The sequence below is a fragment of the Aptenodytes patagonicus genome, unplaced genomic scaffold (assembly GCF_965638725.1).
Source record: "Aptenodytes patagonicus unplaced genomic scaffold, bAptPat1.pri.cur scaffold_74, whole genome shotgun sequence".
NCBI classification, from domain to species: Eukaryota; Metazoa; Chordata; class Aves; order Sphenisciformes; family Spheniscidae; genus Aptenodytes; species Aptenodytes patagonicus.
In genome coordinates this window covers 458,189-482,358 of record NW_027472023.1, presented here as the reverse complement: position 1 = coordinate 482,358, position 24,170 = coordinate 458,189, and the positions used below count along the sequence as shown (strand labels likewise).

Sequence of the window (24,170 nt, the reverse complement as noted above, 5' to 3'; positions counted from 1 at the left end):
CCTGCCTCACTCCTCTTCTCTGCCAGCAGGAGAGCTTTCCCGGGGCTGTGATTCTGCTCTCCCAGTGACACTGGAGCTTTGGTGAGCGACCCTGGGCTGCGCAAGCTGGAGCTGGACCAGCGGGGGCTTCTCCTTCAAGCCCCATTCCCCTGCCCTGTCCCTTGCAGCCCGGACCACGAGCATCCTTCTCCTGAGGGAGAAAGCTCCCTTCCCCACTAGCGGCGTAAGCTGTTGGAAGCTCCCTGGAAGAACATTTGCAAGGAACATACACAAGTCGAGCTGCCACACATCATCTTTGCTTTATTATTCTTCCTAAAGGAGCTCTTGGGCCTGCGGGTGGTCGTTGTGGCTCGCCGTCTTCCCGTGAACCTGTACTCGGTACACACAGGTGTACTCTGGGTTTCCCCAGTTGCTCTGCACCTGGAATTTGATGTAGCGAAAGGTCCTGGGAAGCTCCTTCTGTAAAGAAATGGGGGGAGCCATCATGACACAGGTGGCAAGAGCCACAGCACATCGCCGGAGCCCCCTCTACCCGTGCTCCCCCTGCCGAGGACCAAACAGCAGCCCTGACGAAGGAGGCAGCAAGGTCAACCAGATCCCCCTTTGCCAGGGCCACGGAGGAGCCCTCTGTGCCCAGAAAGCAAAGGCCTGGCCTCAGAGGCTTGCTGAGGGGGGCTGTGGAAACCGGAGGCCCTTTGCTGCCTGGGCTGCTGCGGGATGCGGGGAGAATCCCACTGCGGGGGGGGGGGGGTGGGGAGACATCTGCCATCCTCCCTCCCGCCGTCTCCCCCGAGGGGGACTGTTTCCCTGCCTGGGCCCCTTCCCACTGCTGCTTTCTCTGCGCTACCCGAAGGAAAAGGAACCACCCCACCTTGCAAAGGTGGGGCAGCTGCCTCGGTCAGCAGAGCAAAGCCCCATTTGCTCTCCTCTTGCCGTCTTCCCTGCAGGAGCAAGGAGTGTGGGAGAGCAGAGGCTGGCTGGGGTGATCCTCCGCACTCTTTCCTCCAAGGACTTGCAGACAACCCCGCCTTCTTCCCGGGCATCCTGCCCACAGCTCTTGCGGTACCTGCACATGGAATGTCTGAGCAATCTCCTTGTGCACGTTGTAGGTGAACGTTCCCAGGAGAGTTTCTGCCGCTGCCTCATCCACTCCCTCAAAGACAAGAGACAAAAGGAGCAGGTCAGGCTCGCACAGGGCGTCAGAAAAAGGGCACGCCGAGGCCGAACCCGGGAACCCTTCCCCACCTCCCTCGGCTCTAGCGGTAGTCTAGCACAGCTTAGGCTGACTCTGGGTCAGGGTGCTTTCAGCACGTGCTCCAGGATCCTTGGCCATGAAGCAGAGAAGAAGCCCCCAGAGGCACAGAACCCCCACGTGTCCCCAGTGGCCCCCCAGGGGATGCGGTGCTCTGCAGCAGCCAGCCCCAGACACATGTCTGAGAGCAGCCGCCGAGAGAAGCACGTCTCTGGTACAGCTTTTCCCTGGGGCCGGCCCCCCCCCCCGAGAAGCACAAGGCAAAGACTTACAGAGACAGCAAACTCTTTGGGGGCACTGCTGACTTCCCCGGAAGGAGAGACTGCCTCCGAGATATGCCAGATGGTGAAAGCCGTTGGCCAGATTTGCTCAGGCAGCCGGACGACCACGTGGCCCCGAGATCCTTGGAAAGCCCAGCAGCTGCCAGGGGCAATACGGGGCTGAAACCAGAAAGCCATGACCGTCAGCGGCAAGGCAGCCCAAGAGCCAACAGAGCTGCCTGTTTGGCCAGAAGCAGAGACCTTGCCTTGCCTGTGGGCTGCGATCCTGCTCGTAAATGAGTACAAGTCGCTGGGCAGCAGGGCAATATGGAAGTGTTTCTACAAAACCTCTGGGCTCCTCCAGCTTTCCCAAGCCAGCTCTGCTTTCTCAGAGCCTGCAGAGACAGGGCAGGTCTCCCCAGTGTACCTCATCCCATTGCCCTTCAAAGATTGCGCTGCAGCTGCACGGTCCAATGCAGACTGGGACCCTGCTTCAGACTTGGTAGACCAGATCAGGGCCGGGGCCCAGAGGAGCATCTCTCGCGGCTTCCGTGGCTCAGCAGCCCCCACCACTCCCACCCCCTCTGGAAAGGGACCCTCAGAGATGCGGTATGGCAGTGGGGCTGCCAAGGACAAACTGCAACCAAGGGTGGTGGGCAGGTCGCGGAAGCTGGGTTCAGCTCGGTCCCCCTCCTGATGGGAGGGCAGTGCTGTCAGGGATCGCAGGGGTCAGGAATGCGACGCAGCCTGCAGGGCTGAGCGATAGGGCCGGGCTGAAGGGAAGTGCTGTGCGCTTGGTCTGCCAATCCAAAAGCAAGGAGGTGAACCACAAGTCAGGACTTCCCTTGTGATACCTGCAAGATTGCCTCTGGAGGGTTTGCAGAAGAGAAGCCGAACAGAGAAAGCCACCAGGTCATCTTGCCTTGCCCACCATAACTCTTGGATGTCCTCTCCGCATCAATGGTGGCACCTGACATGAAGGAGGCCAGAGATTAGGAGTGGAAGCAGTGCATTAGGATGTATTTCTCAGGCTTGAAAGCAGAGCTTGGCAGACTTTGGGGGAGTGCCACACACAAACGGAGGGCAGCGAGACTTCCTGTCTGCATACCTATGGCTTCCAGAGCCCAGTCCGGCATCCGGACATAGCCTTCAAGCACCTTCTTAATTGCCGCCTGGGTCAGCTGCAGAATTTCCTGGGGGGAAAAAAAAAATGGGAATGGCAGTGAACACAAACACATGCACGGGCCGTTCCGCATGAACACCGAGTCCTAGCACAGAGCCAAGGAGCGCCTCTGTGTCAGAAAATGCAAGGCAAGACCCGTCGGCAAAGGTGCCGACTTTGAGAGTGCCAAGAGGAAGCAGCAGGAGGGAGGCCAGAAAGACAGCGAGGTCTCTGATCTGCCCCCAGCACCCTCACCTCTCTCTTCTCCTCTTGGACACCATGGCCTCCGAGGACCTCTCTCACTGCCTGAAGAATGGTCGCCCTCGCAGCAGACACCTGAGCCACCGTCTCCTTGAGCTCCCACGTCTTCTGCTCCAGCCAAGCCTGTGAGTTCCTGGAGGCAAAGGGAAAGCAGGTCTTGCCCAGCAGCTGCCCCAGCCCCTGCAGGCAGGCTCCAAACACTGTGCAGAGAAGCCAGAAGCACGAAGCCAGCTGAGACGGCTCCACAGAGTGCGTGCCTTGGCAAGAAAGCGCTCTTACCCCAGAGACTGCAGCTCCGTTTCAGAAAGCCCTGACGCCTCCTGCAAGACAAAGAGGGGGCGGGATGGACTCCTTAAGTAGCTTGTTGACTGCCAAAATTGACACTTTGGAGAGACACTCCGCTGGAGCAAGCACGAGGAGCACTGCCAGGGCTCCCCAAAGGACACTCCCCTAGGGAGAGCTGGCAGAATGTCCTGCTGCTTCGAGTCACTTTGGAGAGACCCCGACACGAAGGTTGGGCTCTTTAACCAGCCACGTTCAGCAGAGCATCTTTCGGGTCTCTGTCTGCCCCCCCAGGCTCTCCGAGAGGGATGCAGGCAGCAAAGGCACCTTCTGCCAAAGTGCTCCGCGCTTCAGCCTGCCACCCTGCGGAGGTCACTTGGGAAGATCTGTCTCTGTGTTGAACGAACATGGAGACCGAAGGACGAACAGAAGTGCCCCCCCACCCCCCACCCCTCCCGCCTCAGCCGTGATGGGCATTTTTGACCAGGCGTCCCATGTTCCCAGGGGAGGCAGGAGGGCAGAGCCACGGCCTTTACAGGCATTGGCTTCCCCACAGCAAGAGACACTTACCCGCAACGCTCCCTCTCCCCACACCGTTGAGCCCCAGCGGTAGACAGCAGCTGTGGGTCACATTGTCAAGAGATGGTTATTTTCCTCAGGAGCTGGTCCCTCTCCCCAGGACTGAGAGGACCATTTTTGGTCAGGGATACTCACCCGACAGGAGGGGAAGCAGCAGGAAAAGGAGCCTCAGGACCCTCCTGCCCTTCTGGCGGGTGTTGCATTGTCTAAAAGAGAGGGAACACTGTTGTTACCAAAGCCCAAGGTTGGGACACATATTTGCCAGGGATCCCTTTAGGAGCTCGCTTGCTACCAGGCTCCTGTGTGCTCAGCACTTGGGAAGGTCTGGCCCGTTGCACAGCACCCCTGGGACACAAAGACCTCTGGCCTGACACCGGGGCAGCAGCCTGGCCCCGCTCGGCTCTTCCCAGAGAAGGGGCAGGGCCGTGCCCACAGACTGGGGTTGCTGGGCTGCCCGGCTGGAGGGCAGTAGGGCAAACAGCCCCCATGCTCTGGGGCTGCCTGCTCCTGCCAGGAAGCCAGGTGGCACACAAGGCTTCTGGCCTGATCCCTCTCTGCTTTCTAGGCCTTCCTGCACCCACCTGCCCAACCTGGCCGGCATCTCCGCAACCCCAGCACGCTGGCCAGGCAGAGGGAAAAGCCTGCTCTCCTCCCGAGACCCAAGCACCTCTTCTCCAGGCATCCACTAGCTGCTGAAAGCGCTCTGCTTCGCGCTGCTGCCCACCTCTGCGGCGTGGGGTTTTATGGAGGGCAGCAGGTTATGACCTCACAAGAGCCAACTGGTGGTGGCCATGATGACCTCAGACGGGCTACCCAGGAGGGGGTTGCTGTGCCACCTGGGAGGGAGAAACCCTGTGGGTTAGCCCCTGCCCACACCTGCAGCTCCCAGAGACAAGGGGCCCAGAAGCACCTGGGAGCACAGAGAGCAGCACCTCCTTTGCCTACCCCGGCAAGCTGCTGTGCCGTTACACACCTCCTCCTGTGCCAGGCGGTGGCATGCCCTGTGCTCCGGGCAGGAAGGTAGTTTTGTGAGAAGCTGGAGAGTTTTCACACTGAAGTAGATCAGGGAATTGCCTTTTTTGCACTCAGGCATTGCCAGCTGCTGATGGCAGTGAACTGCGGTGAACTGCGGTGCTTCAGAAGAGGCTGTAGTTCCACGTGGCTTAGTCCAGAGGCAGTGCTGGTTTAAGCGCCCCCCCCTCAAAACCCCGTGTGCAGGTGCTGCAGACAAGCCCAAAGACTCGGGCTTGTCCCTCGGCCCCACGCCAGGCTCCTCAGCCACCTCCCGGTGGTGCGGCAGCCTGCAAGGATTGAGCTGTGAGAGCGCTGTGCGCAGCCCCCCAAGGTGACTATCGGGGAGCTGGGCATGTGGGTACCGCACAGACCCCTGCGGGACTGGCCAAGGAGCATGCATACATACAGTCTACATGTCTGTAGATATGTCTTCGGTCTAACGGAAGATGCTAACAGTGCTAATGGAGGTGACTCTGTGCATCGTGGAAATAATCAGCAGCCAGGCTGGCTCTCTCTCTCGAGTCGTGCTGCTCTCCTGGCCTCCCTCCCTGCCTCCCTGCCTCCCTGCCTCCCTCTTCCCAGTGCTGGGGCCAGCCGCTGTCCCCAGGCCAGGAAGAGCTGCTGCAGGCACCCAGAGCGCTTCCCGGCAAGGCCTGTACCGCCTCCTCTGCCTCCCTGGCTGCCCAGGGATGTTCCTTAGCCCACGGCCGTCTGGGCACCGAGGCAATGTGCTGCACCTGGCGAGCAGCTGGGTGGGGGCTTTATTAAAGATCATCTAGTCCAACCCCCCCCCCCCCGCCATGGACAGGGACAGCTTTCATTAGATCAGGTTGCTCAGAGCCCCATCCAACCTGACCCTGAACACTTCCAGTGATGCCCACAACTTCTCTGGGCAACCTGTTCCACTGTCTCACCACCCTTATCGTAAAACATTTCTTCCTTATGTCCAAGCTAAACCTACCCTCTTTCAGTTTAAAACTGTTGCCCCTTGTCCTGTCTCTACAGGCCTTGGTAAAAAGTCTCCCTCCATCTTTCTTCTAAGCCCCCTTTATATATGGAAAGGCCGCAGGAAGGTCTGCCCAGAGCCTTCTCTACTCCAGGCTGAACAACCCCATGTTGGATCTCTTACCGAACCCCCCCGTTACTGACACCCCTGTTACCGCTCCCCCCGCCGTTACCGATCCCTGGCCATGGCCAACCCCAAGCACGCTGACCTGCCCGGGATCTTGAGTGCAGGACTGGGCTGGGGGAGATTTGGGGGGGCCTGGGGGTCTAAGGGGATCAGGGGGCCTGGGGGAGAATGAGGGGATCAGGGGGATCTGGGGGGGTCTGAGGGGTTAGGGGAGGTCTGAGGAGATTGGGGTGGGGGTCTGAGGGGATCCAGGGGGTCTGAGGGGTTCGAGGGTGTCTCGGGGTAGTGAGGGGGGCCTGGGGGTCTGAGGGCATCCAGGGGGTCTGCAGGAACTGGGGGGGTCTGGGGGAACTGTGGGAATTGGTGGGGACTGAGGGGATCGGAGGGGTTTGGGGGGTCTGAGGGGATCGGGGGGCTCTGGGTCAGTAAACGGGGCATTTGGGGAGGTTGGGGGTGTCAGGGGAATGGAAGGTGTTAGAGGGGGCACCTGGGGGGGGGATCAGAGGCATTTGGGGTGTCCGGGGGGATCTGAGGAAGCTGGGGCTGTAAGTGGGGTGTTTGGGGAGCTGGGGGGTACTGGGGACTGTCTGGGAGGGGGGGAACAGGCACCTCTGGGGGGTTTGGGAGTACCCAGGGTATTTGGGGTGGTTGTAGGGACATTTGGAGGTGTTGGGGGCACTAAGTGGGGTGTTTGGGGACATCAGGGGTGTCCAGAAGGGATGTGGAGTCTTTGGGGAGATGGGGGGTGTGGGGTCATTCCCCCAGCATGTGTGTCCCTGCTGCTGCACCTCCTGGGGCTGGCGGTGGAGGAGAAGCCCCTTGCCTCGGCCATGGTGGACTTGCTCTGGAGCACCCTGACCACCCTCGGCCTGGCTTCGCCACCCCCCCGACCCCCCCCCACCCGCAGCTGCCCCTGGGGGCAGCCGGGACCCTGACCCACCGGGGGACCAGGATGGGGACGATGGGGACGCACCCATGGACACTGCACAGATCATAAAATAGTTCCTGCTGCACCTTGTTGTCGGGTCTCCAGGGTGCGGTGGGCCCTGGGGGGTGAGCCCCCACCCCTGCCAGCCCTTCCAAGGGGTCCCCAGGCTGCCGGACCCCCCTGGCCCCAGCCGGAGTGATATAAGTTTGCAGGAGGCTGTCATTGATTAATGTGCAATTATTTTGCCCAGTGCTTTGTTAACTATTCAAGGTCGGTGAGGTTCGAAGTAAATCCTTGGCACGGCGTCTAATCTCAAGGGAGATAGATCAGGAACATTCTGGACAAACAGGGCATCCTGGCTGGTATAAATCAGGCTGTTAGGAGGTAACTTGTTTTATCAGCAAAACCACAGGAATTTGGCTGCGACAGCTGAAGCGTGAAACTAAAGGTGAAGGAGAGTTAATTCCGACAGGGGGAGATCACGACCACCGACTCAAGAAACCCTCCGACCCAAAAGAAGAGAAAGACTGAGCACGCGGACTAATCAGCGTAAGAAGCGAGAGATTCATTTAACCAATAGGAGATAGAATATAAATAGTGTGAAGTTTTGATAATCGGAGAGCCAGTCTTTTGTGGGCTACCACCGAGCTCCCTACTTTGCGCAAACTGGAATAAAGAAATGGAAATACCTCGTCGCGGTGTGTGAATCGGCATTGCGCACCGGGCAACGAGCCCGCGTTCGGGACAGCGGCGGCGGCAGGGAAGGGAGGCTGGCGCGGGGGCAGGCGAGAGCGGTCGGCGGGGAGCCCGGCGCAGAGGTAGGCTGGGGAGGGGGTGCGGGCTCTTTTCGGAGAAGAGTTCCGTTCGGGTCGGCTGGGGGTTTTACCCTTCTTCCCCCCCTCCCTTCCCCCTCTCCGCGTTCGTTTGGTTTCAGCCCGCGGCGGGGGCGGGCAGGCGCGCGGCGGGGCGAGCGACCGACTGACTGACTGACTGACCGAGCGACTGGAAGGACAGGCGGGAACAGGGGCAGGGCCACGGCGGGGCAGCGACCGACTGACCGAGCGACCGACGGACTGACCGGGCGACTGAAAGAAAAGGCGGGAGCCGGGGCAGGGGCACGGCGGGGCAGCGACCGACTGACCGAGCGACTGGAAGGAAAGGCAGGAGCCGGGGCAAGGGCACGGCAGGGCGACCGACCGACTGACCGAGCGACCGACTGGAAGGAAAGGCGGGAGCCGGGGGCACGGCAGGGCGACCGAGCGATCGACCGAGCGACTGGAAGGAAAGGCGGGAGCCGGGGGCACGGCAAAGCGACCGACCGACTGACCGAGTAACTGACTGACTGACCGAGCGACTGGAAGGACAGGCGGGAGCCGGGGCAGGGGCACGGCGGGGCAGCGACCGACTGACCGAGCGACCGACGGACTGACCGGGCGACTGAAAGAAAAGGCGGGAGCCGGGGCAGGGGCACGGCGGGGCAGCGACCGACTGACCGAGCGACTGGAAGAAAAGGCGGGAGCCGGGGCAGGGCCACGGCAGGGCAGCGACGCGGCAGCCGGGGTCAGAGACCGCGCGCCGCCGGGACTCCCCTCTCTCGCCCGGGCACGGAGCCGGCGGGGACGCCGCCGGGTCCTAAAGTCCCCCGCCTGCCTCCCCCGGGGCGGCCAACCTGCTGGCGGCAGGCGCGGGGAGGGGGGCGAGCTTAGGCCGGACATGAATCGATCGCTCCCCGTTAGTCGTCGCTGGAATTAACATGCCTCGACCCACGGTTATTGGGGTATAATATTAATGATTAATAATCAAATAGTAATTGGTGGCACAGGCCACCTCCGTCAGGGGGACACGCTGGGGACACCGCCTGCCCCGGGGGTGTTTGGGGGCCCGAGCCCTGCAGACCCCGGCGGGGCGCAGGCATCCCCCGACCCTGTCCCCGCCCGGCCGTGGGCCGGTGCTGCCACCGCGTGGCCAGCGGCCGGGAGGACACGGCTCCCACCGGGGGGTCCGGCAGCCTGGGGACCCCTTGGAAGGGCTGGCAGGGGTGGGGGCTCGCCCCCCAGGGCCCACCGCACCCCGGAGTCCCGACAACAAGGTGCAGCAGGAACTATTTTATGATCTGTGCAGTGTCCGTGGGTGTGTCCCCATCGTCCCCATCCTGGTCCCCTGGTGGGTCAGGGTCCCGGCTGCCCCCGGGGATGGCTGTGGGCTGGGGGGGTGGCGAAGCCAGGCCGAGGGTGGTCAGGGTGCTCCAGAGCGAGTCCACCATGGCCGAGGCGAGGGGCTCCTCCTCCACCACCAGCCCCAGGAGGTGCAGCAGCAGGGACACACACACTGCGGGAGCGACCCTGAGCCCATGGCTGTGCCGAGATCCCCAGCCGGGGGGATCCCTCCTCCTCGCGGTGACCCCCACCTCCCCAGGGTGCCCCCCCCGAATCTCAACCCCCACATGGTGTCCCCAACTTCCCGAGAAACACCCCTGTCCCCAAACGTCTCCCCACCCCACTCCCAGAGTCCCTCCCTGACCCCAGGATTTCCCCCCCCAGTTCTGAGGCCCCCCCCCCAGCCCCAGGGTCACCCGCAGCCCCAAGACACCCCCTCACACCCCCTCAGCACGGCAGGTGCCTGGGGAGACACTGGGAAGCGCTGGCACCGCCACCTTGGGGTCCCCCTGGCCCTCGTCCCCCCTAAAGTCTTGCACCACGTTCTCCTCCTGGGAGGAGTCCCCACAGTCAGGGCAGGTGGGGGCCCCCTCCTCCCCAGGGAATCCCCCCCAACCTTTCCAGGGTTCCCTGCCACCTCCCCAGGGTCCCCCAACCTCCCTGACCTGCAGGATCATGTCCCCCCCTAATTTCAACTCCCAGGGTGTCCCCTGTCTCACCAGGAAAACCTCCCTGCCCCCAAACATCCCCCCCACCCCACTCCCAGGGTCCCTCCCTGCCCCCAGGATCACCCCCATCTTGATGCACCCCAGCCTCGGGGCCACCCACCCAGCCCCGGGGTCATCCTACCTGAGCATTGCCGGAGCCTGGGGAGACACTGGGAAGAGCCGGTGCCGCCACCTCGGGGTCCTGCTGGGACACGGTGCTGCAGAAGACAGAAGGGCCCGTTAGCAGAGGGGCTGGCTGGGCGGGGGTATCTCCCCCCATCACAGCCCCGGTGGGAACCTGGGGCTCAGGGCCGTGGCCGGTGCAGCGCCGGTCGCCTCACCATGTTTTGGCTGGTGCTGAGCAGCACTTGGCACAGCATCAAGGCCAGCTCCGCGCCTCCCAGTCTTGGGGGGGGGGGGCGGGGAGTGTCATCTGCCCCCAGAGTCCAGGGGTCTTTCCTCCCTCTGTTGGGGCAGAGACCTCAGATATGCAAGTGGGACTTCAGAGTCCTGACACAGCAGGACATAAGCAGCCCAGAAGGCTCCTAAGTGCATCGATGACAACGTCCTCCTCCAAGCAACAGAGGAGCCGGCGAGGAGAGAGGCTCTGCTGGAGCTCGTCTTCACCAACAAGGAGGGACTCGTTGGGGATGTGGGGGTCAAAGGCAGCCTGGGCTGCAGCGACCATGAGACGGTGGGGTTCAGGATGCTGAGGACGGGGAGGAGGGGGCTCACAGCCCTGGGCTTCAGGAGAGCAGACTCTGGCCTCTTCAAAGGTCTGCTTGGAAGAGTCCCCTGGGATCGGGCAATGGAGGGAAGAGGGGCCCAAGAAAGCCAGCTGATGTTCAAGGATCACCTCCTCCACGCTCCGGAGCGCTCCGTCCCAACGAGTGGGCAGTCAGGCAGAAAAGCCAGGAGGCCGCCTGGGTGAACAGGAGCTCCTGGCCAAACCCAGACACGGAAAGGAAGAGGCGGAGGCTGGGGCAGGGACAGGGAACCTGGGAGGGAGAGAGACATCGCCCGAGCAGCCGGGGATGAGGTTAGGAAAGCCAAAGCCCCGCTGGAACTCCACCTGGCCAGGGATGTCCAAGGCAACAAGAAGGGCTTCTGTGAGCACCCAGGTGACAGAAGGACGGCGAGGGGAAATGGGGGCCCGCTGCTGAAGGAGGCGGGGGACCTGGGGACACAGGAGGTGGGAGAGGCTGAGGCACTGAAGGTCGCCTTTGCCTCCGTCTCTACCGACCCCACTGGCCTTCAGGGATCCCAGGTCACAGAGGCCGGGGCAAAGGCTGGAGCAAGGCAGACGTACCCTTGGCGGAAGAGGATCAGGGCAGGGAATACTTAAGGGAACTGGGCATACAGGAGTGCATGGGCACAGGTGGGATGCACACGCGAGGGCTGAGGGATCTGGCTGATGGCGTTGCAAGGCCACTCTCGATAATCTTCGGTGGGTCACGGTGACTGGGAGAAGTGCCAGAGGACTGGAGGAAAGCGAATGCCACCCCCATCTTCAGGCAGGTCAAGAAGGAGGACCCAGGGAACCACAGGCCGGTCAGCCTCACCTTCTTCCCTGGGAAGGCGATGGAGCAGCCGGAAACCGTTTCCAGGCACATGAACGACAAAAAAAATCAAGAGAAATCAGCGTGGCTTCACCAAGGGGACGTCATGCTTGACCAACTCGATAAACTCCTGCAATGAAATGACTGGCCTGGTGGACAAGGAGAGAGCAGTGGGTATTGTCTGCCTGGACTTCAGGAAAGCCTTTGACACCTTATGTCTCCCATAAGATCCTCCAAGAGAAGCTGTTGACGTCTGGGCTGGAGGAGCAGGCAGTGAGGTGGATTGAAACTGGCCGAACAGCGAAGCCCAGAGGGTGGTGATCATCGGCCCAAAGTCTAGTTGGAGGCCAGTAACGACCGGTGTACCCCAGGGGTCAGTGCTGGGTCCGACCCTCTTTAACATCTTCATTAACGATCTGGATGATGGGGCAGGGCGAACCCTCGGCAAGTCTGCAGGTGACACCACGCTGGGAGGAGTGGCTGAGACGCCAGAGGGTCGTGCTGCCGTCCGGAGGGACCTGGACAGGCTGGAGAAATGGGCCAACAGGAACCTCACGGAGTTCAACAAGGGGAAGCGCAAAGTCCTGCTCCTGGGGAGGAACAACCCCCGGCACCAGCATATGCTGGGGGCCACCCAGCTGGAAAAGCTCTGTGGAAAAGGCCCCAGGGGTCCTGGTGGGCACCAAGCTCTACGTGATCCGGCAAAGGCGGCTAATGGTCTCCCGGGCAGCATTAGGAGTGTTGCGGTCGAGGGGGGTGATCCTTCCCCTCTCCTCAGCACTGGTGAGGTCACGCCTGGAGCGCCGTGTCCAGCGCTGGGCTCCCCAGTACAAGGGAGACACGGACATACTGGAGAGAGTCCAGCAAAGGGCCGCAAAGATGCTGACGGGGCTGGAACATCTCTCCTGTGAGGGACGGCTGAGGAGCTTGGAATGTTCAGCCTGGAGAAGAGAAGGCCCTGGGGGGATCTTATCAATACCTGAAGGGAGGGTGCCAACAGGACCGAGCCCGGCTCTTCTCAGTGGTGCCCAGTGCCAGGACCAGAGGCCATGGGCACAAACTGAGGCACAGGAGGTTCCCCCTGAACATCAGGAAACACTTTTTTACTGTGAGGGTGACCAAGTACTGGCACAGGTTGCCCAGAGAGACGGTTATGGAATTGGTTAGACGGTCGCATCCAGAGGGCAGTGGTCAACGGCTCAATGTCCAGATGGAGGTTGGTGATGAGTGGCGTCCCGCAGGGGTCCGTATTGGGACCAGCACTGTTTAACATCTTCATCAATGACATAGACAGTGGGATCGAGCGCACCCTCAGCAAGTTTGCAGATGACACCCAGCTGAGTGGTGCGGTCGACACGCCAGAGGGACGGGATGCCATCCAGAGGGACCTGGACAAGCTCCAGAAGCGGGCCCGTGTGAACCTCATGAGGTTCAACAAGGCCAAGTGCAAGGTCCTGCACCCGGGTTGGGGCAACCCCCGGTATCAATCCAGGCTGGGGGATGAAGGGATGGAGAGCAGCTCTGCCGAGAAGGACTTGGGGGTGCTGGTGGAGGAAAAGCTGGACATGAGCTGGCAACGTGCGCTCGCAGCCCAGAAGGCCAGTCGTATCCTGGGCTGCATCACCAGCAGCGAGGCCAGCAGGGCGAGGGAGGGGATTCTGCCCCTCTGCTCTGCTCTGGGGAGACCCCCCCTGGAGCACTGCGTCCAGCTCTGGGGTCCTCAGCACAGGAAAGACACGGACCTGTTGGAGCGGGTCCAGAGGAGGGTCACGAAAATGATCAGGGGGATGGAACACCTCTGCTATGGAGAAAGGCTGAGAGAGTTGGGGTTGTTCAGCCTGGAGAGGAGAAGGCTGCGGGGAGACCTTCTTGCAGCCGTTCAATATATAAAGGGGGCTGATAAGAAAGATGGGGACAGACCTTTTATCAGGGCCTGCAGCGATAGGAGCAGGGGTAATGGTTTTACACTAAAAGAGGGGAGATTTAGACTAGATTTAAGGAAGAAATTTTTTACGCTGAGGGTGGTGAGACACTGGCACAGGTCGCCCAGAGAGGTGGTGGCTGCCCCATCCCTGGAAACATTCCAGGTCAGGCTGGACGGGGCTCTGAGCAACCTGCTCCAGTTGAAGATGTCCCTGCCCAGGGCAGGGGGGTTGGACTAGATGAGCTTTAGAGGTCCCTTCCAACCCAAATTGTTCTGTGAGTCTATGCATTAGAATAATAATTTATTACTAGCTATTAATCGACCCTATTTTCTTCTTATTTATTTATCATCGGTTAGCTCTTTGCATACCCTAAATAAATTAATGGAAAATTGATAAAGAAATCATGAGCATTATTAATTTAATTATAAATTATTAATATTTCAAAATTAATTAATGACAATCATTTAATACCTCGGTAATAAATTATGAATAAAAATTAATAAATAAATCACTAATTGATCTTCATTTAGTTTACCATTAATCAATTATTTATATTAGAGTAATAAGTATTTATATGTAAGTATTAATTAGATTAATAACTTAATAATTTTAATAATCAGCCCTATTTTGTTATTATTTTTTATCATTAGTTTAATAAGTAATTCATTATCATTAAGTTAATTTATAATTAACAAAATAATGTTCATTTGTATAATTTATGGCTTATTACCGATTTATTTATCAAGATCCAGTGATACTCTTTATTATAATTCATTAAATAATATTAATTAACTAACTAATAGCCTGAAGAGTAAATAAATAATAATACGTTAAGAGTATCACTAGTAAATTATTAATAAACATTAATAAGTTGTTAATTATTTGTTATTTATTAGGTTATTAATTAATTACTGTTTAATATTTATCAATGCTTGCTTTATTGATTATCAGTATGGTTATTATTCATTGTCTGGATGCGTGCTCTAAATCTATGGGCATAGGATAAATAAATTAATAAACAATTAATAAACCGACCATTAATTATTAATAATTTGATTTCTTATTAATTATTCATTGCTATTGATCAACACTGTTTATTGTCTATCAGTGTACAATAAAGAAACAAATAAAAAATTATCGAATCGATCAATAGTTTTTATTACTCGAATTAGTATCAGTTAATCATCAATACTTAATTACTATTAATAATATTAATTATCAATTGATAAAGTTCAACTATTTTATTTATTAGTATTTTGCAATACTCTTTATTAATGTTATTGTTATCCAACAAATTAATTATCATGTGTTTACTATTTTTATTCACCACCACAGGTATTTACTGGTATAGTTATTACCGATTAATAATTAATTATTAATTAATCATCGAATATGCACACATTCGCTAAGACATCTTTGTTCCCAGTCTAGAGCTCATTATCAATTAGCGATGACTAACAGGGAGCAATCAATTCATGTCCTCAAGCCCGCCAGCCCCCCCCACGCCCTGGCTCGTTTTCATTAGCATTTATTTAGCTGTTTGTGTATTTATTTTCTTTCTCTCTGTCTCTTTTCTTTAATTACCCTTTTTTACTCCTTTTCTTCTCACTGCCGGGGGCCACAGACCAGGCAGAGGTGGTGGCCCCCCGGCCCCGCCTGCCCTTCCTCACTCCGCCGACCAAGCGCCCCGGCTGTGGAAAAGCCAGGTCTGCGACAGAGTCCTGCAGATTTGTGTCGAGCAGGTGGCCGAGCCCGGGGGCTGCCCGGCACATGCCACCAGCCTGGTGGCCGTGGCCGAGGAGGCGTGCCAGGGCTACCTGACTGCTGTGTCGCAGCCTGTTCCCCTCTACCTGGAGAAGATCCTCTACCACCGGTGGAGGAACGCGGCCGGCCGGGGAAGTGGCGATGCCTGCTGGAGGGTGGCCGACCTCCTCCATGCCCGGCTGCTGACTTACCGCCCCGGCCGGGCGCCCTCCAAGGACTTCATGGACATTGCCTACAGCAGCTTCAGCGTGCTCTGGAGAGGGGCGGACGTCCTGGCCGAGCCTGACTGGCCGCAGGAGGAGGGTAGCTGACAGGTCCAGGAGCTGTCAAAGACGCCATCCAGGGAGTCACCGTGCTTGGAGGCCAGGCGGAAAATGGCAGCCATGGCTTTGGCGAGCAGCAGGCTGGCCCTGGAGACCTCCAGGCTGGGCAGGTGGGGTCTGCAGGACGCTAGGAAGGTCAACCCTGTCTGCAGCTCCTCCTGCAGCACGTCTGCTGGCCTGGGGAGGCTGCTGTCCCACCGGCCACCTCCCTGCCAGCGTTACCTTGGCCGTCAGCTTGTACAGAGCTACCAGGAGCTGCAGGGAGGCTACAGTCTGCTCGGGGCTGCGCACGGCCGGGACGCCCAGCGTCGCCAGGAGCTGCTTCCACAGGGCGAAGGCATCATCCAGGCTTTTGGACAGAGCTGAGGGCACACCACGGGTCTGAGACACCCTGACCTGAAACCAGGCGCTCCCGGAGAGCCTCTTTGCAAAGGGCCCAAACCTGCCAGCGTCCTCACTGGTCTCTGTCGCCAGGTTGAAGGAGATGCCGTCGTACAGGAACCTGTCCTCCAGCAGCCTGCCTTCGTAGTTGAGGTCGTTGGGCTCAAAGTCGTTCAAGTTCTTCAGCCCCTGAGCTTTGGCTCTCTGGACCCTTTCTATGCTCTGCAGCCGGGGAGAAGGCAGCGGCGACGCACATTAAGAGACACCACGGGGTTTCCAGCGGGGTCTGGGTGGCTTTTGGTCGCCCCAGTGCAGAGCTGAGCCTTGCCAGCAAGGCTGAGGAGAGCACCCAACACGTGCATGGAGCCCCATGGCGTTTCCACACTGGGACCCATTTTGGCATCCCACAGCCACCCTCCACTGCCCCCACCCACCTTCTCCAGCTTGGACTCCAGGGTGCAGATGTAGAGCCAAAGCAGAGCCTGCGCCTGGTCATCAAGGAGCCGGTCCCGGTTCTGGACACTCCTGGGCACCAACTCCAGCAGCCGCAAGGCTTCCTGGACCGAGTCCAGGGAGGAGCTGCCAGAGACAGGGATTAGAAACAGCCTTCTGCCCTCAAAACCCCTGGAGCATCTTAAGGGGAAGGACAGACACACCACAGGACCCCAAATAGAGCAAACAGCCAGAGCAATAACACTCCAGATCCTTAAAACTGCCCCTGAGGACCCTCAAATGCTCCTTGGGGACCTTCAGGGACACAGGGAGGTGATCCCAGCGTCCACCCACCAGTCCGTCTGCTGGGCGTAGCTGTGGTAGCACAAGACCTGGGCCAGCTCTGTCAAGCTGATAGCTTGCTCATGCAGGCGGCCGCTCTCCTCCGAGCAGATCTCCAGCAGGTCGCGGAGGACGTTGTAGTGTTCCTGCCCCGTGTCGGCTCGGACGGTCTTGTAGGCCTTCAGCTCCGCAAAAAGGACGGTCACCAAGGTCTCCGCGTCCAGGCTGTGCCCCTCCAAGCCTTCCTTCAGGGTCCTGGGGGAAACGGGAGCTGTAACGGGGGGGGAGGGGGCTCTGCACAGAGCACAGTGGAGCCGGGCACACCTCACAGGGAGAAATGTCCTCATTAGGGAAGTGATGGTGCCCCTGTACTCGGCACTGGTGAGGCCACACCTCGAATACTGTGTTCAGTTTTGGGCCCCTCACTACAAGAAGGACGTTGAGGTGCTGGAGCGTGTCCAGAGAAGGGCAACGAGGCTGGTGAGGGGTCTGGAGAACAAGTCTGATGAGGAGCGGCTGAGGGAGCTGGGGCTGTTTAGCCTGGAGAAGAGGAGGCTGAGGGGAGACCTCATCGCTCTCTACAACCACCTGAAAGGAGGTTGTAGCGAGGTGGGGTCGGTCTCTTCTCCCAAGGAACAAGTGATAGGACGAGAGGAAACGGCCTCAAGTTGTGCCAGGGGAGGTTTAGATTGGACGTGAGGAAAAATGTCTTTACTGAAAGAGTGGTGAAACATTGGAACAGGCTGCCCAGGGAAGTGGTGGAGTCACCATCCCTGGAAGTATTTAAAAGACGTGTAGATGAGGCGCTTAGGGACATGGTTTAGTGGGCATGGTGGTGTTGGGTCGATGGTTGGACTTGATGATCTTAGAGGTCTTTTCCAACCTTAACGATTCTACGATTCTATGATTCATTTTACCAGCTTGGGAACCGCAGCTCTCAAGACATCCACCCTCCATGCACCGGGCAGCCTTCCAGGTCTTACTGTAACCGTAACTCCTCGGCCCCCTGTTTCACAGCATCCGTTTTGACTCTGACGCAGAGGGAGACGGGCTCTGCCAGCAGCTCCCTGATCCGGCCCTGCAGCGCGGCCAGCCACTGCACCACACACGCCGGGGCTCTCTCCAGCTGCCCCAGCTTGCGGTGGCTTTCCACCTGCAGCCTGAAGCATTTGTGCAGCTGCGGGGAGAGCACAGAGCCCATCCCGGTGCATCCCCCCATCCCGGTGTGGGCCCTGCCGCACGCCCCGTTCAAATATCCTCCGCAGCCGTGCGCGGCTCCACCGGGCCGCCCGCGTGGGGCAGGCCGGGAGTTGTAGTCCCCGCCCCGGGGGTGCGCATGCGCACGGTGCCTCCTGCGATGGGGGTGGCCGTCCGTGCAACAGGGGATGGTGTGCAGGGACCCTCGTGCAATGGGGTGTTGGTGTGCAAGCACCCCCATGCAATGGGGTGTTGGTGTGCAAGGACCTCCATGCAATGGTGGTGGCTGTGCAGGACCCTCATGCGATGGGGGTGGTTGTGCAGCCCCCGCTGTACCGCTCGGGCCAGGACAGAGTTATTTTTCTTGGCAGCAGCCTTGGGTTTGGGAGCAAAACAGCCGGTGTCTGATACCGCCGGGGTGTTATGGCTGCCGCTGAGCGGCCTCAAGGCTGCCTCCGGTTCCCACGTGGCTCCCACGGTGTGCGGGGACCCCCCTGCAACAGGTGCGGGTGTGCAAGAACCGCTGTGCACCAGGGACTGGTGTGCAGGGACCCCCCATGCAACGAGTGCGGGTGTGCAAGGACCCCCCCTGCAATGGGGACTGGTGGTGTTACAGAAGAAGTCTGATTAACTGCGTTCTTCTCTCTGAAGAGTCTCGTTTCGCAGGAGCAGCTCAGTGCCAGCAGCTGAGGGAGCTGGAGCCTCAGGCCGCAGGAGCTGACCGAGCCTGCACTTGCTGATAAAAGTAACGCTGCAAACACAGAACTCGCTGAATCCAGCAGATGGGAGCGGAACGAAGAAGAGAAGGACCAAGGAAGCAATTGATAGAATCACAGAACGGTTTGGGTTGGAAGGGACCTCTAAAGCTCATCTAGTCCAACCCCCCTGCCCTGGGCAGGGACATCTTCAACTGGAGCAGGTTGCTCAGAGCCCCGTCCAACCCGACCTGGAATGTTTCCAGGGATGGGGCATCCACCACCTCTCTGGGCGACCTGTGCCAGTGTCTCACCACCCTCAGCATAAAAAATTCCTGCTTAAATCTACTCTGAATCTCCCCTCTTTTAGTTTAAAGCCATTCCCCCTGGTCCTATCGCTGCAGGCCCTGCTAAAAAGTCTGTCCCCATCTTTCCTGTAGCCCCCTTTAAGTACTGGAAGGCTGCAGGAAGGTCTCCCTGGAGCCTTCTCTTCTCCAGGCTGAACAGCCCCAACTCTCTGTCCTGGTTTTGGCAGGGATAGAGTTAATTTCCTTCCTAGTAGCTGGCACAGTGTTTTGGATTTAGGATGAGAACAAAGTTGATAACGCACCGATGTTTTAGTTGTTGCTAGGTAATGCTTACACGAGCCAAGGACTTTTCAGCTTCCCATGCTCTACCGACTGAGAAGGCTGGAGGTGCACAAGAAGCTGGGAGGGGGCACAGCCAAACTGGCCAAAGGGACATTCCGTACCATGTGACGTCATGCTCAGTACATAAACTGGGGAAAGCTGGCCGGGGGGGGGCCGCTGCTCGGGGACTGGCTGGGCATCGGTCGGCGGGTGGTGAGCAATTGCACTGTGCATCACTTGCTTTGTGTATTATTATTATTATCATATTATTATTATTATTATTATCATATTATTTCAATTATTAAACTGTTTTTATCTCAACCCACGAGTTTTTCTCACTTGTGCTCTTCCAATTCTCTCCCCCATCCCACCGGGTGGGGGGGAGTGAGCGAGCGGCTGCGTGGTGCTCAGTTGCCGACTGAGGTTAAACCACGACACTCTCCCAGCCTGTCCTCAGAGCAGAGGGGTTCCAGCCCTCCGACTGTTTTTCTGGCCTCCTCTGGACCTGCTCCAACAGATCCAATCCCAAGAGAACGAGCTCGCTTCAGAAGAAGTGAAACCCAGTAAGAAATCAAGAGTCGACCGCCCAGAATGAAGGGGTTGGACTTGGGGATCGGGTGGTACGGGTGGTACGGTGTGAGAGACTGAACTGTAAATCATTTGTCTCAAAGATTGTTTGTCTAAGCGAAGAATCCTCTGGCTGCTACAAGGCCCCAGAGATAATGGCTACAGGTCGGGGACTGAACTGTAAAACATTTGAAGACATCCTGCCAAGCCAGGCGCCAGTCACCAGTCGCGTGAAGAGCGGGGCTGGGGTCCTGGGGTCGCGTGAAACGTGTGCGCATATGCAGGAATGCGGAGATAGGCAGGTATGTGTCGTTGTCAAGGAAATTGCAGCCCTGGAATGAGGATAAAAGGGACTGCCAAGACAAGCCCGGTGCGATCGCCCACCGCCGAAACATCAAAAGACTTGGACCCGTGGGACGCCGCAGATCCATGGTGGTGACTATCCTTGCAACTCTGTCCCTAATGCTTGCTTAACTTCTGTCTTTTTATTCCATTCTATCCTGTCGCTACTAACTTCTACTTTTGATAATAAAAAGCTGTCTTGGGTACACGGCATTTGACCTCGTTTGTGGCTTAAGCTCTCTCTCGGGCTCATATCGAAACCTCTCCCGACGTTGGGTCGGGACATATGGGTGTAACTGGGGGGCGCAATCTGGGGTAGGGGTCCCTCTACGGAGGCACCCAGCTCGAGCTTCGGACCTGACATTAACCAGCGGGACCCCAGGGTCGGACCCTGTTACAGTGGCCGACGTGCGTAAATCCGTAACGGTGTGCAGGGACCTCCCCCTGCAATGGGTGTGGGTGTGCAAGGGCCCCCGTGCACCCGGCAGAGGTACGCAAGGACCCCCATGTAACAGGCATGGATGTGCAGGGACCCCCATGCAACAGGGGGCTGGTGGTGTGCACGCAGGTAGTGTGCAACAGGGTGCTGGTGTGCAGGGACCAGCGCACAACACCTTTACGATGTGCAGGAACGCCTCTGCAACAGGGAGCGGGTGTGCAGGAACGCCTGTGCAACAGGGAGTGGGTGTGCAAGGACTCCTGTGCCCCAGGTGTGCAGGGACCGGCGTGCAACGAGGCTGCTGGTGCACAGCGAGGTGCTGGGATCACTGTCCAACGCAGCGCTGGTGTGCAGGGAAGTGTGCAAGGGGGTGTGTGCCACACGGTGTGCAAGGGGGTGCCTGCAGATCAGCGTGCAGCGAGGTGCTGGGACACGGCTCTGTGTAGAGCGGGATGGCCACGTGTTGGTGCAGCAGAAACCCCGGTCGATGCAGAAACTCCCCCCGTGCACCAGGGACGACTGTGCAGCAGGAACCCTGGTGTGCACAGAAACCCCCGTGCACCAGGGACAATTGTGCAAGCCTGGCTCTGCACACCGCTGCTCAGGACAACGAGGTTCCAGCGTGAAACTTGCACGCGTGCAGACCCCCATGCCGGGCAGGGGGCAGATCCGGAGCAAGTTCCCCCAAAAAAATGTGTGGAGGGGGACAGGGATCTGCAGAAACACCTTTTATTTTGTTTTCTTTTTTTAAAAGAGGGACTACACCTCCCTGCGTGCTTCCGCCCCCCCCTGCCGCCATGGAGGCAGTGGGGATGAGGATGTTTTGGGGGTCACCAGCCACCCAGGGGGGCAGCTCACCCCGTAGCAGCGGGTCAGGGTGTTCCCACGTCCCCTCTGCGGTCCCTCGGGGGGGTGACACCCGTCACGGGACCCCGTCACAGCTCGGGCATGGCGTCGGCAGCGTCGTCCTGTCCCAGCGGCGCGGGCAAGCAGAGGCGTCGTGGCGACTGAGGGCGAAGAGGCGGCCGACGGCCAGCAGCGCCAGCAGTGCGATGGCTGCGCAGACACCGAACATGCTCCTGGTGCCCATCTGACGGTCACTGTCGTGGAGAACCAGTAAACCCAGACAGGCCAGTAAGTTCAGGGGGAGGCGAAACCAGTTCATCACCCCCAGGCGATCCCTCTCCGGCACCACTTTCCATCGGAGGAAACCCATGGCCGGGAAGTAAAGCCCGCAGGAGAGTTCGATGAGGAGGAAGGCGAGGAAGGACTCGGCGGGGCTCTCCTGGCTGGGGTTGGTGGAGAAGGTGAGCATGAAGAGGGAGAAGAAGACCAGGAGGACAGCGAGGGAGAGGAGGTGGACGGGCTGGAGGTGGTACCTCCTGGAGATGGTCAGGCGGTAGAGTGAGGAGCCCAGCGTGCTGGCGGCCATGAAGCCACAGAAGACGATGCCCAAGGGAGCGCCCTGGGGATCCAAGATGGGGGTCCAGAGGAAGACGAAGATGTAGGTGACGCTTTCAAACAGAGCCTGGATGGTGCCCAGGAGAAGGACGGGCCGGTCGGAGAGGAGGCACTTCAAACCGTCGCCGCAGGTTTTGGAGAAAGCTCGTTTCTTTCCGTAGTTTTCATCCCAATTTTTCATGGCAAAGACCCCCAACAGCACCAGGAGGGGGATGGAGACCGTGAACGGGGCCACCAGGCCCAACCCCAACCCCTTGGTGAAGAAATTGGCTGCTCCCCAGCCCCCACGGCGATGATGTTGGTCCAAAAAGCCGCTCGGGAAAAGGTGACGTCGATCCACTCGGTTGGAAAATCGTACCACTCCACGTGCTCGTGGACGTACCACACCTCGAAGGCAGAGAAGAGCAATGCTGCGGACAAACCCCTGGTTGATTATTGCTGGTACCGCGGGGACACGCGGACACGGGGACACACAGACACGGGGACAGCCGGCAACACCAGCCTGCCCCACACCGCCGCCCCCCCGGCCCCCCGCAACCGCCACAGCACGGCGCAGGCACAACTGCCCACCTCGGCCGCCGACGGTCACGCACCCCCCCCCACGCACCCCCCCCACGCACAACCACCCCACGCAGCCCCCCCCACGCACACCCTGCGTGGAGAACCCTCCCCGCCCCATACCCCACCCTGTGCATGGGGGGGGTGTTGGGGGGGGTCGTTATATTGGGGGGCTTGGCCGCGGTCCCTGAGCCCCCCCCCGGCTTCACCCCCTAACAAAGGGCCGGGCCGCAGCGGGGTGGGGTGGGGGAGGGGGACAGGATCTGTGGCAACACCCCCCCTCCCCCTCCCGGTGCTGCCCTCAGGCCCGATCGTGGCCCCCCCGGGGGTCAGGGCGTCCCGCTCGTTTTAAACAACCCCCCCGCCCCCCCAGCACTGGGCCAGACTGGGGGAAACTGGGAGTGCCGGGAACCTCAGAAAAGGAATGGGGGGGGGGGTAAGGGAGGGGCATGCGGGGGGGCAGGGGAAACGCCCCGGGGGGGGGGGGGTGCTGGGCCCATTTGGGCACCGGCCACACCCAGGGCGATTCCCCCCCCCCCTCCCCAAACAGGCTCTGCCCCCCCCAAGCTGACTGTCACCCCCGCCCAGGCCAGTTACCCCCCAACCTGGCTATCCCCCCACCTCCGGCCGTGCCCCCATCCCCCCCCCCGAGGCTGGGGGGTCCCTGTGCCCCCCCCGCACTCACCCCCACCACCACGCTGTCGTCGCCCTGGAAGACGGGCAGGAACTTGTCCCCCCGCAGGATCTCCGCCTGGTTGAGGGGCCGGAACCGGCACAGGACCTTGATGCTGCACTCGGTGCTGGGCTCGGTCATGGCGGGGGGGGGACCCGGGGGGGGCGTCGAGAAGAGTTGGGGGGGGCCGGAGGCTGGGGGGGGGGGCTCAAGGGTGCTGCTGGTACCCAAGGGTGTGGGATGTCACCCGGGGATGCGGGTGGTACCCGGGGGTGCTGGTTACAGCCTGAGGGCCAAGTGGTACCCGGGGATGCGGGACGCTGCTCAGGGATGCTGGGCGGTGCTCAGGGATGCAGGATGCTGCCCGGGGATGCGGGTGGTACCCGGGGATGCGGGATGCTGCTCAGGGATGCTGGGCGGTGCTCAGGGATGCAGGATGCTGCCCGGGGATGCGGGTGGTACCCAGGGATGCGGGATGCTGCCTGGGGATGCAGGAGGGAGGGCGGCGCCGGGCGGGGGATGCTCCGCAGCGCTCCTGCTGCCCCCTGCTCCAGTGACCGCGCTGCTGTCGCCGCTGCAGCCCCGGTACCGGGTGATGGGGGGGGGGGGAGGGAAGCCGCCCCCCGCCCCCCCCCGCACGCACACGCCCCCCCCCCCCGCGTTAAGGTGGAGCTGCCCGCGGCTCTTAAGGTGGACGGAGGCCGGGGGGGGAACGGACACGCCCGGCCCTGGGAACCGTCCCCCCAAACTGCTGATTCATGGCGGGGGGAGCAGGACCCTGTCCGGGGGCGGGGGGGGGGGGTGTCGGCGCGGGGCCAGCCCCCCCTCCCCCCCCGCGTCAGCTCCCCTCCCCCCCGCGGGAAGCCAGCACTCCTGGCTCACGGCCCCCCTCCGGCGCTGAGGCCGGGCACACTCGTGTCCTTGGTGGCCCTGCCCAGGCCCGGGGGTCCAGGCGGGGGCAGGGACGCGCAGTCAGGGGGCACCGCCCCCCCCCGTGACCCCCAAAAACACGCAGGGGTGCCTGCACGGAGCTCACCCCGGGGGCACGCCCACGGGCGGCAGTGGGCAGCCCCCCCGTGTGCCCCAGCCCGCCTGCACCCCTCCGTGGGTACCCACCCGTGAGCACCCCGCTATGCACCCACCCGTGCAT

At 59.9% G+C, this 24,170-nt stretch overlaps 1 protein-coding gene across 1 annotated transcript; it reads right to left on the bottom strand.

The window, feature by feature from the left end:
- Positions 1-21,048: 21,048 nt before the first annotated feature.
- LOC143173415 (molybdate-anion transporter-like) lies at positions 21,049-24,170 on the bottom strand. The gene is given in 5 exon segments (XM_076363633.1): positions 21,049-21,319; positions 21,322-22,068; positions 22,071-22,199; positions 23,033-23,214; positions 24,163-24,170. Coding segments are annotated over 5 exon segments (1,122 nt in total). The 3' UTR covers positions 21,049-21,263.